The sequence below is a fragment of the Alligator mississippiensis genome, chromosome 3, assembly GCF_030867095.1.
Source record: "Alligator mississippiensis isolate rAllMis1 chromosome 3, rAllMis1, whole genome shotgun sequence".
NCBI lineage: Eukaryota > Metazoa > Chordata > Crocodylia > Alligatoridae > Alligator > Alligator mississippiensis.
The window spans coordinates 164,415,544-164,433,587 of NC_081826.1; the positions used below are offsets into that span (position 1 = coordinate 164,415,544).

The 18,044-nt window shown below is 42.8% G+C and overlaps 1 protein-coding gene across 6 annotated transcripts in view; it reads right to left on the bottom strand.

Moving 5' to 3' along the window:
* Positions 1–18,044, bottom strand: part of SNX30 (sorting nexin family member 30) — a 71,838-nt gene that overhangs the window by 35,361 nt on the left and 18,433 nt on the right. For 2 of the 6 annotated variants that reach the window (XM_019490657.2, XM_059724615.1), the window contains exon 2: positions 9,550–9,738. In XM_019490657.2, coding sequence (XP_019346202.2) covers positions 9,550–9,738 — 189 coding nt within the window. Of the gene's footprint in view, positions 1–9,549; positions 9,739–9,824; positions 10,288–17,311; positions 17,363–18,044 lie in introns of those variants that run through there. The other 4 variants (XM_059724616.1, XM_059724619.1, XM_059724617.1 and 1 more) reach the window with 4 other exon arrangements.

Genomic DNA, 18,044 nt, shown 5'->3' on the forward strand with positions numbered 1-18,044 from the left:
CTGCCACAGTAGATGCTCCACAGAAAGTTGGCAACTGTCAGGAGAGAAGAGCTTCCTGGCAAGATGACAAAGTTTATTTTAGCTTGTACTCGAGCACAATGGCTTCCAATACCTTACCCAATGGCACATGACATGTTGGTAGAGAAAGTGTACACTCTGTTAGAGGACATCAGAAAAATAGTTACGCTGGAGTCTCATTTGATAAAACTACAGGAGAAAATTACACACACAGGCCTTCATTTAATCTGGGGAGGGGTGGAAGGCAACTTCCAAAAAAAGGAGAGGGTAGATGTCATACATATGACCACAGGAAGTGCCTATTCTGGCATTCCCAGAAGATTCATTCCTGAAACTTTTACCACACACTTAGTGTCCAGTTGTGTTGTCCTTTGTAAAACACACACACACAACCGATTAAAACATACTGAAATTCACTTGAACTGAACTGATCTCTAGACTGTGAATAAGCTTTCAGAACAGACCAAGTATGAGTGTATGCATCTGCACAGAAGATTTAGACACCTGCTTAATGTTAAAGCTACACACACAACAGGAATGTTCCTTTTTAGCACCAATGTACAAAATGGTTGAAAGGATGCAATGGTTGCTTAGGAGACAAAACTTTTAATTAATTGAGACCCTGCTTCCAGTTTAACATGGTAAAAAGACTGGGACAAGGGAGAAAAAAAAAGTGTTAATTCATGAACATATTTTAACATTTACAATATTAGAACACCAACAGAAACATTAGGAGGACGAAAGCAATGTGCGCACACAACTTGGAAACCTAGCACCTGAGCCATCAGATGGTATAGTATTATGGGCAGTTTCCCTTACAGGGACACATCTCCATAGGTTGTCATAAATGACAGCAGGCATGCATGATTTTTAGGAACTTTTGCACATGCCTTCTTTTGCAGATTTAGAAAGGCAAGGTGGCTCTCCAACCCCATCCCTGCCCCCCACCCCCTCCAAAAAAGTTTTGGGTTTTTTTAAAGCTACGCAAGCTTTCAAAATTAAAACATCAAAATCTGACTAGTGCGCCACCTTGACTACAAGATCAAACTGGAATATTCTTGGCTCCATCAATTTTGGTTGCTAGGAAGTGAACAAAGCAAAAAATGTATTTCTCCCTTTGCCAGCCTGTCCCATTTCCTCTTGCCCCCAAAACTGCTGTTAATTGCAATTATGACCTTAGCAGACGACGACAAAAGTCCAACAAAAGTGGAATCAAATGCACATGCCTCGAACACAAAACCCAAAACTTTCCAACCACAAGTTCCTCAAGAAGATATTTTAGTATAAATTGCTCACAGAAGCAAAGTGCTAATTCTTTCCCCCACCTCCCCCAGTCTGGCCTGTGGGTCATACTTAAAACTAGACCTATTCCTAGAAAAGAAAGCATCTTCAAACCCCACCTCTCAAAAAGCTTAAAATTCTTTTAAAAGCAGCAAAATTATAAATAAAAAGACCTAGACCTTAGAAAACTGGAAGGGAAGCTTAACATCCCCCCCCAAACACACACACTTGGGAATGCATGCAAGACTTCTCAGCCTCCCCCCCACCCCAACCTCTTTCCACCCTAGACCATTTTCCACAGAGGTGCTCCTCACACCGGAAGGGGACGAGAGGAGAGAAAAGTAGTAACTTGTGTTTGAAAGAACTTCTCTCTTCTACCCCCTACTGTGTTGAATAGACACATTTTCCCCATTTATGAAGGGGAGAAAAAAAAATGGGGATAGGCAGTGTTATTCATGCATGAAGATTAAATCCACAGCAGGCCTGTCAATACTATATGCAGCCACTTTCTATCTGTACATTATGTGGTGGCCCAAAGCAGGCCGAAATCTACATGTTTCCCAGGGGCACTCCCCCCAAGTCTTCCTATACACCAGTTTTGTAGGTGCAAAAAACAGCAATGGCCAGCCCATAGAGAAAGTGATAAATCACTTCTCAGCCTCTTGAAGGCTCAGATCAAGTGTAGATCAAAAATGGTGAAAGGTTTTTCCACAGCTAGAACCCCTCCACAGTGCGTTCAGAAATACTAGGTATAAGAAGTCGCTACTAAAGTTTTTAGCTGGGGAAGTTCTTAATAGCCCAGTATATTTTTTTTTAATTCATGGAGCAAACTGAATGCTATGGTCCTAAGAGCTGGTTTTACCTACTCCTGCAAGTGGAAGAACTACAACTATATAGCCAGTACTTTGCTACTAGGAGATATTAATATTGTTTGCTATGTCTTCTCAGTGCTAGTCACCCCTTGGCCCACATAATATACCCCTCTCCAAGGGAGACAATTTTTTAAACAGAAAAAGCTGTTCAAGTTATTTAATATTTAAGAATTAAGCTTTATTTAAAATAAAGTACTGCATCTCTGCTTCCAAGTTTGATACAGGAATCTACAACTTGTCTTGCACACCAAGTGTAAAAGAATGGCCTGTGTCACAACCCAAGGGTGTGATTTTTTTGTTTGTGTGCGCTTCAGCACTGCTGAATTATTTCCCACCACATGTAGCTTTCTTTGCAGGGTGCATTTCTTCGTTGCAGCTCAGAAATGCATGTTGCAAGGAGTTCCCGCCATTTGTATTTAGATTCGTGCCCCACTATTGGTCAGTTCTAAATGATTCCTACATGGCGGCTAGCGATCGGCTTGCTAGCCATATAAGAGGCTTGAGTGGTTTCCGCCCAAGTTGGAGGACTCCACAAAAACATCAGGAGGAGGAGACTTCATGTCTCGTGAAGATCTCTACGCGCTGCGGAGCCAACGGACCCAGCGTGTATTTCAAGAAGGCTATAGGTGTCTGATCAGCCTCTAGCCTCTCCCCATCGCCAAACGATCCCTCGACATACCCTTCCCTGCGCGCACAAGTTCCACGGAGCCTAGCAAACTTCGTCTGAGTGAATCCAGAGCTCTGTCCGAGTCCTTAAAATGGGACTTAAGCGAAGTTTTCCTGGAAGTTTTCCAGCCTACACTGCGACCATCTACAGTGTAAGTAAACAATCTTAAATCAACCATTAAGCGTCCGTGCCTAATTCTAGCGTGCCGCCTGCCTTCCCCGACCCGGCGTGTCTGGGCTGCTGGCCACAGCCCGCCGCACGAAAAAGAGGGCCTCGGACCGCTCCCAGCCCGTTATGGTTTTACGCCATGTCATACATACAACAAATTATATGAACCAATTCAGCTATGCAAACTGCTTTTTGGATAAAAGGGCATTTATCAAGTCACCCAAGGAACCTTGTCTGCCTTCATCAAGTCAGTGCTGTTTTGCCTATCACATAAGCAAACAGGCAGTTCCTGTAACTAAAGGAGGTTTCATTCTGCTTTTAAATTGCTCACCTGTCCCTTCCTCTCAAATTTTAGGATGCACAATGAAGTCTCCTTTTAGTGAAGGCTGTACCCCAGACTGAATATTTGATGGTTCTCTGAAGAGGTTTGACCCTCTTTTGGCATAAAAACAACTTAGATCCACCGATTAACCACAGACTACAGGACTTTACATTGGCTGATTTGCTTAAAAGCACTCTTTCTTGCTTTTTCTGGGCTGGTGCCAACTGTTGTAACCGAGTCAGGGCTGGAAGGAGATCCATTAAAAAAGGCTTCAGTTTGAAGACCAAAACAAAAAAAAAAACAAAACCCACCAACCAAAAAAAACCCCTATTTATGGAATTTAAAGGGGATAGTATATTCCCCCACGCCCCATGCACCCAGCCACTAGGGTGTCCCCACTTATACCAAGCCTTCCTAGATCAAAGCTCAAATATGGCACTCTCCAAACCACTACTGCCTCCACAAATTCAACAAGATGACAGACTGAAAGAAAGAAGGGAGCTGGGGTGAGGAAGGGAAGAGTGTAAGTAGCTCTGTCAAACTGTTAACAGAAAAACTAGAACTACAACTATTTTTGGGTCACTTCCTTGAGAAAGAAACAGTGATATGCAAAAGGGTTAGAATGAGAAGTGGAACACCCTCCCCACTTGCAAAGTTTTGGCATTCTTGTATTTTGTAAGCTAGGGTATAGAACAAAGGAATAGCAGTTTACTTCCAATCCACATAAGCCGTCAACTAAAAATCACTTGTCGGTGTTATTCACATAGGTGTCAGAACAAAATCAAAATGGAGCGCTTAGAAAGGAAGGGAGAGGAACACGCTAAAAAAAAAGTTTCATAAACTACTCCTTCATACATGTGATACTATGGCATCTAATGCTTATACAACTTAGCACTCAAGAACACTCTACACTAGATCCGGTTCTCAGAGCCATACCATCCAGCCGGCAGGGCTCCTGATGGCCCTAAAAATTTGGCAGCAGGGGAGACGGAGCAGCAGTTAACTGCCACTATTCTCTGCACCCGTGGGGAGGACAGATTGGGCATACAGGGTCCTACCCAGTCTGCTTATCTGGCCCATGAGGCCGAAATGTTTGAACACCTCTCTCATTAGTAAGTCACATATAAGCCAGTTTGGTTTGTTTTAAACAAACAAAAAACAAAATACCACACATGAACTATTTGTCATGCTCTCCAAGCCTCTACTAAAAGCAGCTTCACCACTAGAAGAGATATTACTATAAAGCAATGATACAGCTGTTTGAAAAAACTAAAACAAGGAAAGGAATCCTATTATTTTTTTCTACTACTATAAAATGTGCTCAGATTCAAAAAGAAGCTATTGGCAACAGTTCAGACTGGATGCGTTCTCACCAAGTCTTTCTGCATTAGAAAAAACAGCTACCCCCAAATAAAAAAAAAGATGCTGCTTTACACCCTTGGAGAGAAAGTCAAGACTTGATTCACTGGAGGTCTAAGCCTTCCATTTCCCCGCCCAGCACCTTCCCAAATTGCACGCCTTTCTAAAACTGCACTGAGTGCAGGTGCAAAATTGATGCTCTAAACCAGCATTCCACTCCTACAGTCTAGGGAACAGAGTTAAAAAAGGAATTTAAAAATAGAAGCAAGATGTTAAAAAAGCAGCTTATGCAGTACAATTGAAGGATCCATGCCTTGTAGCTTGACTGCTAGTTTCAAGAGTTCTTCAGTCATTTTAGTAGACTAGACAGTTTGCAAGCCAAGGAAAAATGATTTTTATTAAAAAGTCTTTACACCTCCTTACAGAGTTGCAAAGGAAAACAAAGCACATATCCAGTCAGATTCTTTAGCAGGAACCTTTAATCCTTAAAGAAAGGAGTACTAGAGTCTTTTACAACCATTGCTACTACAGAAAGTTTTGCCTCGAGGCAGAAGTTGATTATAAACTGGGCTGCAGACAGCACCATAAATGGATTTTTGTTCCTAGCTTTGCAACAAGCTTCTTACCTTACAATTGTGCTCCTGCTGTAAAAATGAAAAAGATTCCAGTTTCAAACTAGGTGCCTAAAGCTCAAGTGTTTATAAGAGTACATAAGGGGGTCTCTGTTTGTTTTTAGTACGTAGTAGTCATCACAATAGCCATTCATCATCCAGTTAAGCTTGGCATTATTCATTTTTAATCGGAAAAAATATTTAGGAAATACAAAAGGATGCATTTCTAAAATTTAGCCATCTCTTGTTTTCATGCTGCCGTCCCCTACCATTAAGGTGGCTTCCAAGTTTACTGTGCTTCAAAAAGGTTTCTATGTAAGTCACCGTATGTTCAGGTGTGCAGTGCTGGAACTTAAAGCATGCATTTCTGAGCCATTTACTCAGTACTAGGTTTGCTGTGTTCCCATCATGTCTGCAACTACAGTGAAGAGCAAGTCAATCAGGCATTTTTTAGAAGTAAATAATTCCTCATTTACTTTCTTCAGCCGTAGTTTTAAAACAGTTAAAAATATCCCCACAGAAGACCCATTATATTCATAATGCTGGAAAAAGACCAAGTAGTTCATAGGAGTCACTGAATTAACAAGATTCAAGTGGTCCTCTCACAGGCTATTCCTTCTTTATGCTCACACTCCATATTTGGCTCCTTCACCCTTTTCAAGAAGTCTTCCACTACATGGGGATACAGGCTGTCTTGATTGTCTGTAAGTTTCTTCACTAAACTAATCAGTCAGATGGATTTCACTTCTGGTCTGAAACAAGTGCTTACTTCATTAAACGTTTTACAAACTGTAGTAAGATTACCAAGTCTAAAGCTATAAAAAGGAAAATTGACTGACAGCTTTTTTGTAGAGATGTGTGCTTGAGTCAGCAATTCGATTTGGAGAAGACTTGGCCCAATTTGGCAGCCGAATCATTGAAAAAATCAGGAGACCTATAAAAGCTCTGAATTTATTCATAACAAGATTCAGCGATTTGGAAGGCGGTCTTGTGGGAAAACAAAAAAAAGACAGGGGAACAGACTACTCTGATGTTGACATGTGTAGCTTGCTAGTGACAGATTTTTCCCCTTGAGTTTGTTTTTTTTTTTGGGGGGGGGGGGGGGGGGGGGGAAGGCAAAAGTGCTCTGGGGGAGGGATATGGAAACAGCATAGGGCTCTGTGAGAAGCCTCTCCCCCTTTTGTGAGCCATTTGTCTGGAAGCAACAGCATGTCAAAAAGGTACTGGCTTCTCTTGCTAGTCTCATTTCTTGAAAAGGATTGGACACACATTACTAATTACCCTTGCCTAGAATCCCTCTGCTTATCCCTATCCAATCCATTCTTTTCAACTTATACTTCACCCCCAAATCCTCTTATTTGTTCCTGTTATTCTTGCTGGTGAACAGTCAGGGAGGCAGAAGGGCAGAGAAGAAAGTAGAAGAGGGGGATCTACTTTCCCATGACAGCACTCCAGCCAAGTCTCCACTGCAGCCAGTTCCAATGTGGGCCAAGGCCATTGCTTCAAAAGCTTGGGATCCAGGAGGCACCACATCCCACCATCCAGCAGGTAGCACAGAGGCCTTGGTAGCTGCTCATCTAACTGAGGATGTGGAGCCACTGCACTGCGACCCCTTGCCCTATTGGGAAACCTGCAGCCAGGTGTGGCAGAATCAGGCCACAATTGCCTGGGAACACCCGTCCACCAATTAGTGTTCCAAACAAGAGGGTATTCAGCATTACTGGTGGGGTGTCACTACACTACACCTCTCCTTGGATCCTGGTTTGGTGGAGCAGCTGGTGTTCCTGAAGGTGAACGTCCTGCTGCTAGGGTTCCCCAAGCTCCACGTGCAGACAGAATGAATGCCACCCTCCTCACTCCCCACCTATTTGCTTTTTTAAATTTTCTTTGACAACCATTTAATGCCCCACTCTCAGAGCTGGAGGCAGTAGTTCTACCCCTCCTGGCTGGTGGAGAAACATGTCCTTGCTGAGCTCCCTTGCCAGAACAAGCTTGGAGTTTTGAGAAAGGACACAACCCCAGGTCCTAGGCATGACCTAAAACTGCACCCTGCCAGGGTTGGGAGGCCAGTGTCATGGCAGCCCCAGGAAATGCCAGGACTGCAAGCCTCCCTGGTGAAAGGCGGGAACGGGGTGCCGGAAAACATCCAGCTACTGCATTCAGTCCTGGCTAGGGAAAGCCCAGACCTGCAAGATCTTTGAGAGGCCTAAGGTTTACTGGCTGGAGTGGAGTTGTGCAGCTCCAGATGAGCCTAGCTGCCTGGGATGCTATCTGCAAGGTATGAGCCACAGTGTAGGGGAGGTATGGAGCTGCAGAACAGATGTCACCCTTTACAGCCTAAAAAATGGGCAGCCTCCCACCTGGGTAACATCTGAATCAGTTTTCCATCAAAGTACGGCACGAGAAAGAGGGGCAGGCAGCTGGCCCAGAAACAGGTGGGCCAGCTGAGATCTAACCTGCACTAGGAAGGTCCCCTGTTACAGGCTACCATCCCTGCTGTTTTCATCCTGCTCTACACATGAGATGAGTTGTGCTTTCAACAGTTTGAGGTGCAGTTTCACAGAAACCCCTGCACTTATCTCCTTGAAACCTGGCAAGCTTCATGCCCTCAGAAGGGGCTGCCATCCATGCTGTTTTAGTTCAATTCTGCAAAAATGACAAGAGGTGTAGGTAGTTTAGCGATTCCCCATTATAGTCTATGGCCAAATCACTGAATCAGCACCGTAACTTTTGAATCGGATTCAGCCAAAACAAATTTGGATCACTGTCCCAAATCAAATCACTGTCCCCCGAATCAGCCAAATCCAAATCAAATATTGGCTACGTCGCACAGGCCTACTTTCCTGCCCTAGGTAACCAATGCAAATTTTTTAAAAGAAGAGAGATTCCACCCCAGGAGTTTGCTCACCAATTGTTCTAATGAGAAAAGAGGAAGTTTTGTTTGTACATACAATGGACGTCTTGGATCACTGCTCCCATTAGTGTAATGACTTTCTTAAAAAAAAAAGTTTGTGCTACAAGACATTTAGTGAGAACTCCATTGTATACCTCACTTTGGCAGGCACTTGCATTCCTGGGCCACACTTTAAACAGTAACCATTTAAAAACTCCATACCAGAGTGTTGTGTGGGTATGCCAGAGTCCAAAATTATATATTTAGAACAAGAAAAAAAAAAAGTCATCTGGAAAGAATAAGCGCGAGAAGGAATTCGGAAGAAGATCCTATACTTAGAACATATGTAGTCTTGGATTTGTTTAAGAGCCCCCTGCCCCAGTAATTTGTTTTTATGTATAGAATCTATTATAAACTTATATTTCTTCTCCTTCCCCACCCATGTATAGCCTAATTATTGCAAAGGTAGTCTTAAAAAAAAAAAAAATTTGCTTCCTCCCCCACCCCCAAACTGCAATTAGCAGAGCGACAGCATTGGACAAGCAACACTGAAAACAGGCAGAGCAGCCTGCTCCTCCCCACCGCAGCCTTGCCCCCCAGTCACTATCTTCCCCCTACAGCAATTCTGGGTCCAGCCCAGAACACAGGATACCCAGCAGCTCTGACCCCAAGCCAGGGATAGGTCCACAGCACCTGTCCCCACCCAATCTCCCCCAGGTGAGGGCTAGAGTCTGAGCTGCAGCAGCTACCTTCCCCAAACTGTACTTGAATCCAAAAAGAAGCTTCTCCCTGCCACCCCATATGGCTTCAAGGGAGAAGGGGGGGAGAAAGCACTTCATCTCATATGCAAGTAAATTTGGCAGTTTGTCACAAGGCTCTTCCAGGTACAAGAGAGTCACACACGAGTGACAGGTGATGGCAGAAATACAGAAGCATTTTTCTTATTGTTTAGGAGAGAAGCAAGTTGAACTACAAGTTTTTAAAACATTTTCATACACAATTCAGGTCACGCTATGTATTGAGACAATATATTTTCCTTTTAAAAAGGGAAAAGAAGTTAGACAAATGAACATAATCCAGGGAGAGTATACCAATGAGTTTAAGAAAGCCATTAGAGATAAAAGTATTTAAGCCAAAACATTAACAAGCTTTCCATAATTTTAATATTCAAAGTGATTTGTTCTCTACAGAATCATTTAAAATACCTCCTCAATGTAACAAGTTAAAAAAAAAAAGCAATAAAATTGTCACTACTGGACTAGAAGTTAAGAGAATCCTAGAAGGCATGCAAGTCAGAGCCTGAAAGAGAAATTTCTTGCCAAAACATTTAAATAGCACTGGGGAAGAAAAGGAGATACCTTTGTAGTAACCCTGTATGTTATGTAGGTCTCCATCGTGCAGACATGTTTTTTAGGATCATCAACTGTGACAAAAAGGTCTCTAGTTTCCCCATCTAGGTCATCATCCAACTGCAATCTGTTGAGAAGTGAGGATGAGGAGGCTGGGCTAGAAGTGTCTACAGGTGTGCCATTGGGCAGACTGAGATCCTGGAAGGCAAAAAAGCAAGACCCCAATGAGTATGAAAGTCTCCCAATACAAAAAAAAAAGTTAAATATTAAATACACATTTGTACCTGCCTTTGCAGAAATCCCCTTCCTAAACTGGTTTCCCCATCACTGGTAGTTTCTTCAACAAGTCTCTCCACAACCATAACATCTCCAGAAGACCTATGAAAAATGCTCTGAACAGATTTGGGAGCCTTACTCCTCTCTGCAGTCAGGATCCTACATGCTACTACCCCCCAGTCTCTTATACCCGAAGAACTATTTGACATTAGCACACATGCTGTTGTTCCCAAGAGCAAGAGTAGTTGGCCTCAGAAAACAGTTGCCTATATAGAACATTATGACTATGGCAAGTCTACAAAAGGCATCAGTCAATGACTGACAATACTTGTATAGACTAGTCCCCTTTTAAAGTACCAACATTAGTCTTTACAGTTTTGATGAACACCAAAAGGATTTGGGCACCACCTATAAGAATCCACTTCACTACATTAGGATCATAGGAAAGTAGGATTGGGAGGGACCTCACGAGGTCATCCAGGCTACCTTCCTGCAGGACTGTCCCTGACTAAACCATCCCAGCCAAGTGTATATAACCTGTTCTTGAAAGTTTCCAAAGATGGAGAGTTAGTTGCTCTAGGTAGCCTGCTCCAGTGGTCTAGGTAGCCTTGGCCACCTTTAGTCCAAAGTTTTACCTGATCTCCCCATCTAAAATTTTTCCTACTGCAGCATGAGGCTGGTGTTCCTAGTCCCTTCTCCTACAGGGAGAAGGAAAAAAAAAAAAGGCCCATCACCTTTGGGTATCTGAAAACTATTAAGTGGCCCCTACCCTTTCACTTCTCTAGACTAAACCCTATTTTTCCCAACCTTTCCTTGTAAGTCTGATCTCCCAGGCCCCTAAAATCATTTGTGGAACATGCATTCAATCCCAATTGCAGAGCAACAAAATTGTTCAACATCACTTATCTGGACAGTACCAAACTGAGAACAGACCCCTGTGGAACACTGTTTGCTATTTCAGCTCAAGAGATGGTACAGTGAACAGTGTCTTGTTGGGAGAAGATATCAGATTAGTATCCATACTCATAATTTGGTAGCTGAATGCAGCAGTTGTATAAACAAAGACAGGATGCTGATGTTACAGCTATCTTGTATTTTTCTCCCTTCCCCTTCACCCATTTCCTGTCCATCAAGTAAACTTTAGGAACCTATATACCTTCCCTAACAAATATCATCTTCCTTTCAATATTCCTCAGAAGTTGCTACCACACAATTCTTGCTGCTATAGAGGCAGTTAAATAATTTGGAAAAAAAGAGTAGTGTCAAGCAACTATTCGGTTTCAATTAATCCACTGGAAACACCAGAGTTCTGTCTTTTTTTTTTTTATTATTTTACTCTTTCAAAAAACTAGTTTGCTCAGTGGTGACAGCCATATCTTGTTCTATACATATTTACTCTATCCTGCTATCAGCTAGATGTGCCATAAATGCAAATTTCATTCAGAATCTCTAAATAAGAGGTTAACTTAAGGAAGCTTTCATAAGCTAGACATACACATTTCAAGGACCAGGCTCTTTCTTTGCTAAAGCAAGCATTTTTTGTACTACTGTTTAAAAATCTTGCCTGTACCAAATATTCTGCAATATAAAGGGACAGAGGTTTCTCCCCAAAATGCAATTTTAACAAGAACAGAAACATTATGGACAGTCTTATGAAACTGCAGTATTCTAGTTCTAGACACTGCATACCTAGAATTTTGTGCAGTCTTTGCAAGCACTGTAACACAATAAGCAATACACAATATTTGTAACTGGTGGGGGGGGAAATACAAATTTCTCTTTTACTAGAAGTCTATAAAAAAATTGTGCTATGAAGTATAGATTGATATAGTAAGTGCAATTTTTTAAAATCCTTTATGCCCCCACAGGCAGTAAAGAGTTCTCTCAGAATTACAGTAAAAAAAAAAAGTAGAAATTTGTGTACTTCTATGGGTCTTGGATCAGCCAATTAAGCAAGGTTTAGTTTAAATGTGCTTCTCCAGAGCTGGTGAGACCCTGGGTGCAGAAGAAGTTGAAGGGGAAGAAGGAAGCATTAGTCTCCCCTGCTGAGTTCCCTGTGCCCCCCCTCAATCCCTCCCACATCACTTGTACCCACATAGTCACCCCAGTCTGCACCACACTGAGGGGCTGGGAGTGAATAGCACAGGCAGGGCATTGGCATATCAGGGCTGCTAAGTGCCACAAGCAGTGGGCTGGGGGGGGGGGGGAGAAGAACAGGACACAGACTGCAGCTGGACCCATGTCTTGGTGAATAAAAAAGGGAAGAGGAAGCTCTAAAACTTTCCATGAAAAAACAAAAAAAAAAAAACACCACACCCCCCCCCACAAAAGAGTTGATATATAATAATAAAAAAAAAAAAAAGATTGAGGCACTAGTAGGATTGTAAATATATTGTGTTCAACCCTCATTATAAATCATGAGAAAAAGAAAAAGAAAAAACAAAACAAACCCAAAGATACAAACACCAAAAAAAACCACCCCCAAATCATGTTTAAAAAAAAATTTGGGATTTTTAAAGCAAAGAACAGGAACCCTGATCACCAGCAGCCATTGCTTCTATAGTAGTCAGAAGTAAAATTGACCCAAGATCTGAGTTCTTGGGGGACAGTGGAAAGCTGTATATTCCCCATCATCCTTAATTTATCAATTTTATATTTTCCTTATTTAGGAGATCCACAGAGACACGTGTTACAACTTTGCACCAAGTAGTGGACAAAGCTCTCCTTCTACTTCTTTACTGCTGTAAAGCATTTTGGATTAGTATGGCATTGCAATCCAGATTCTCTATACTACAAACTGCCTTCAACTTTAAATTCCTTCATTAGGGATTCTTAATAGTACCAAGAGCCAAGAATTCTTGAAGGTGATCTCTTATTGAACTAACCATATGGTTGGTATAGACAGACATGCTTTCAGGTATCACAATATCCTTCCACCTGGAAACTTGCCTATGCCTTACTGGATCAACTGCGTGGATGGTATAACGATAAATCATCCACAAGAATTCTTGTCCTTCACATCTCTCCTGAACCAACACAGGATCAACATCACTTCAAACATTAGTTGTACTAAGCATTCCCATAAACATGGCCCTTGCCAAACTGGGGTATTTCTGATCACCTTAGTGGAGGAGCAAGAATGAATGCAAGCACTCAAATATTTAATCAAGTCTGCTGGAGTGGAGGAAGCATATAAAAGAGAACACACGCAAGCTTACCAGATCAAATAAGAGCTATATGGAAGTTGAGTAATAATTGGCTAAAGCCTGGCTTTGGTCCAGTATTGTAACATTCAATACTGTACTACTTGCAAAAAAAAAGTCAGTCTGTACAGACTGACAAGAACAAGGTTTGAGTGAAGGAGAACTGGCATGCCAATTTCTATTGTGCTGCTTCACAGCAGAATGCGAGAACTGAATTGAAGCATCAAAAATATGGGTGTTCTTGCAGGTGTTAAAATTACCAAACCAAACAAATTCAAGGAGTTAAGTACAGACATTTGGGGAGGTTAAATTGGGTTAAAAATGGCTACCTTCTTTAGAAAAAAGAAGAAAGAAAACAAGAAACTTAACTCATCCCACTACTTACCTTCCACTTCCAGATTCAGTCTAAACCTGTAACTAAACAGAAGTTCCGTGCACACAAACCATTCTAAAAATTGCAGAACCTGGTTTAAGATAAGCTTCTGGTACTATATGGATCCAGGTTTATTTGACTAGGTCAAACTAGTGCATGTGCACTTGCCTTGCATAGTGATCCAGAGGAAAAAAAAAAAAATCTTGTTATCCATTGGCCCCAGCCTGCTCTTTTTACCCCCATCCCCTTGCTCCCCCCAACCAGTCACCTCTCATCCCACAAGCCTGCTCTGGGTGCAGCTGCTTTTATCAGCCTTTACCACTGCTGAAGTAGAGCAAGTTGGAGGGAGGAAGGGAGACACAGACACCTCCTCCCTGGCAGGCCCCCCACCCCCATCCTGACTTAGCCAATATTGGGCAGTCAGTCTTTCTGAATCAAATTTAACCACCCCCTAATGTCTGTACTTGGGGAAAGAGGCTGGGGAAGGGCACAACCAGACCAAGCTAAAATAAAAAAAAAACACTAAAAAAAAAGTTGCCCGTCAAGCTTAACTAGAGGTAATTGTCAGGCTGGATTTGCTGGATGAGGAAGCCACTGAGTACACATCCCATTTAAAGGCAAAAAAAACAAACAAACAAAAAAAAGCTACAAACCACACCACTAATGGATTAAACCTGCACCAGGACTGGCAAATGAAGCCAATTCCCTATAGTAGTCTCCTTTGCAATAACAAAAGCATTCAAGAGATGGAGGTACTTCCTGAAGGATGAGGATCTGAAGGCTATTTAAAAGAAGCAAGAAGAAAAGATTTAGTCCTTCTCTCAGACCCATCGCTTTTGGAACAGAGTAAAAAAACCTGGACTGAATCAGAAAAAGCTATTTGAATACAATGATTTCCAAACCAAAGAGCGCTGTGGCAGATACACGAGACAATCTTTTGTTTGGGGGTCTTGACTAAGCAGTAGAGACACTGATTAGCAAGTAATTTACCTCTACTGAAGGTTCATCATCATAACCAGAATTAAATCCTTACTTTAGGCCAGAAATAAAGATATGACTGCAAGAAAGAAGTGGCTAAAGCTGTTGTATGATGTTTATCCTAGATACACCCCTTGCACTTGGCTGTAACATCTATCCCTGCCTGGTAGAAATGTCAGAAAGTGTTTGGATCACTGCAAACCTACAGCTTAACTGAGATACTAGTGGACTGGGACCTAGAAGGCAGCTCATTTTAGGAGCTACAGTATTAGGAACACACAATTTAATCCATTTCTATTAGCAGCATCTACTCCCATTGGTGCACCAAAGTACGTGCATCTATATTGGATCAGCACCGATAAAAGGAAAAACTGACATCAGTAATCAGCATTTTTGGCCAGTATAGCCAATAGTGTCACCAAGAAATGTTGTATGCATGCAGCCAGGAATGCAGCCCGGCAGCATCTGGCCAGTAAGTTGGGGGCAGGGAGCAGGGAGAGGGAAATTTGAGGCCCCCCCACACCCCATGGTAAGGAGTGGGGCTGGGGCACGCACTGCCTAGCTGGGGCGGGGCAGGGCAGGAGCCATGGGCAGCTTGTCCAGGAGCAGCTCTCCACCATTGTGTGCACCTCCAGGGGAAGCATGGGAAACATGACCCCTGGATTTGTGCATGGGACACAAGGGAGGGCTGCCTGCTGCAGGCTTGGGGCAAGGGACTGCACTGGTCTCTTCCAAGGGGAAGTGCTAGGCCAGGGGTGCACTTGGGGCAGGCAGCAGCACTGCAAGGCTGCTATAGCCACCCCAAAATTTGCTAGTCACCCCATAGCCCCCCCTTCCCATCAGGAAGAGGCTGGTGCAGCCCTGGACCCTCAGCAGGCAGCCTACCCTTGCCCCATGCTCAAATCTGGGGGGCACATGCCTCCCCAGGGGATGCATACAACAGTTGGGAGATGGGCCACCCCACCTTGCCCTAGCTGGGCAGTACCTGCCTCCCTCCCTTACCATAGGAGCTTTGATCTGCCCCAGATGCTGATCTCCAAGCTGCCAGGCTGCATGAGCCATCAGATCAATAGTGGCCAATATGGCTGCTTTAAAAAAAGAAAAAAAGAGCCTTCATCAGTCCACTTCTATACTTAAGAAAATAAAGATCAAGAAAAAAAAAATCACCCCAAATTTGCTGCTTTGAATGAAAACTTTAGAAAGATGAGGATGTTTGAAATGTGACTTGTGTCTATATTTATTAAAGTACATTAGATTGTGCCTTAAAATGCACAAATCAAGAAGTGATTCCTCAACATCCAGGACATGGCCCCAACTGTCACAAATTTTGTTAGTAACTAGATGACTTTCTTGTAGGAGGGGAGGCTCAAACTAAGCCCTTCTAATAAAAAAAAAAAAAAAAAAAAAAAAAAAAAAGAGTAGAGCTACTCCATTAGCCATTTCCCTTTTTTTCCCCCAAGGAAGTAGCAACTATGGATGCCTCATAGCTCCTACATTTCTGTTATCACGTTTGTCACAACCCAATGATTTTAGTGCCTCGGCAAGATGGAATTTTCCCGCCACATGAGAGTCTTGCACGGCAAAAGTTTTCTGCTGCAACAGAAAACCCCGGTGCAAAAGAGTTCCCGCCACTTGCATGCAGATTTGTGTCCTGCTATTGGCCAGTTCTAAAGTATTCCTACGTGGCGGCTAGTAATTGGCTTGCTGGCTGTATAAAATTTTGTGCGACTTCTGCCTAAGTCAGAGAACTTTGAGCACACTGCAGAGTGCCTCTAAAGATACCCGACTTGCGGCTGAGCTGACCAATAGCCTGATCGCCTATCAATTCTTCTCCCCGTCGTCGAGCTCAATCCTTCAATGTACCCTTTCCCTGACGGCTTAATTTGTGAACAGATTAGCTGGCCTGAGCCTTGCCAGCTGGAGCAACTCGTGGAGTTGTTTAAGCAACTGGACCACCTGCGTCGCGGCTACTAGCGGCGTAAGTAAAGTTTTTGCAACCGATACGCTTGGTCTGCCTCTCCATTCACCAGCCCGCCCAAACGACTGAGCAATTTGTATATAACCTCGAGTCGGCTCCAGCCGTCCGAGACAATGTTCAATAGTCAAGACTTCAGATTTGGGGTTTTTTTGTTAGTTTGTTTTTTTAACCTGAGCATGCACCAGCATAGCATTTGAGTAGCCTTGCAACAGTGAAGCAAGCAACCTGGTTATGTGAAGGGAAAAAGTGCTTCATCTGCTGTAACTTGAGGAAGCTTTACAACTGTGTGCTTTACCCTTGAAGGTGTTTAAGGCAATTTATGCAAGGGCCTCCAAAACAGCAGAGTTGCTATAATGCTGTAACAGGAGGAAAAAAAGCTTGTAATAGTAGCAAGGATCTGCTAGCTTGAAGTAGTCAGCAGTCTCCCATATCTAGGGGACTCTCTCCTCCATGAAGAAGTGATGCAATTCCTATTACAGTAATATTCACATTGTGTTTCCTACTTAAGGCCAAGTGGACTGAATGCATTCAATGTTTTCCACCGCCGATACCAATTTCAGGCACATCTTACAGTTATTTTTGTATTTAAAATTCAGTAGTATTATTTTTGTCCTCACAAGGAAGCAGGATACGAGACTCATTTGCCTTTATCCCCCCCAAATTAAAAGGTCATTTGCTTTTACCAGGTCTAGAAGAGAAATAGCTGGGGGGGGGGGGGGGGAAGGGAAGAAGTGAGTAGTGGAGAGAACACCAGGAAGCCTTAAACACCATATATAGGCTTTAAAAATATTGCTCGCACTTAAAAAAAAAAAAAAAAGTTACATGCAGATGCACACTGCTACAAGCCTACCAGATGTAGGAAACTAGTTGAAAGCTTCAATGAACTCAAGTACCAGGAGCAAGGTTTGAGAAACCAAAGAGTTTCCAGCAAAACCCTTACAGTGGGAGATCCCATGTACTTACCTGAATAGTAAAAGGAGCCCATTTAGAGAAGACCATTGACCTTTGGAGGTATCACTATTTGACAGCAAGAAGCAGAATGGGCAATGGGAATTTTCCCCACTTGGAACTGGTCTTTCCAAGTTTCCCACCAAGCACCTCTACAGGAAGCTCAGAATATGATCATCTTGTTAGGTACTTCTAAGCTACTACATCTGTCATGCATCTATGCCCTCCCTCTTCCCAAGTGAGCAACATATGAGTACTCCCCCCATCCCTTTTACATTAGGAATAGTGTTAGAGAAGGCAGACTAGTATGCCCTGAACCTGGAGTGAAAGGAAGCAAAGTGTACTTTGGTCCTTAGTCCACAAGTAAGTGGAGTTTGTTACAACCCCAGAGAAGTAAAGCCCAACGGACAAGATTTATCCTTGATAACCATACAGGACCATGGAGGAAGAAGAGGAACAGGTTAAGTAAAATGGAGACTAGCAGAGTTTAAAATAGTGTTCTTCCCAACTTTTAGGTCATTTACTACCTAGGACCTTAAGAAGTGCCTTGAAAATAAAAGCATCATGCCATTCAACCCTTGACTTAAAGTTCTATATATGCTATCCACTCTGCATTTTGACAACAGGTCTGACATTGTTTCAACCTGCATTGCTGAAGAGATGCACCAACACATTCTGCACTGAAGAAACTGCTGGTTTTGTTCAACTACACCATGGGCACCCATATGCATACACTGAGGCTGCTCTG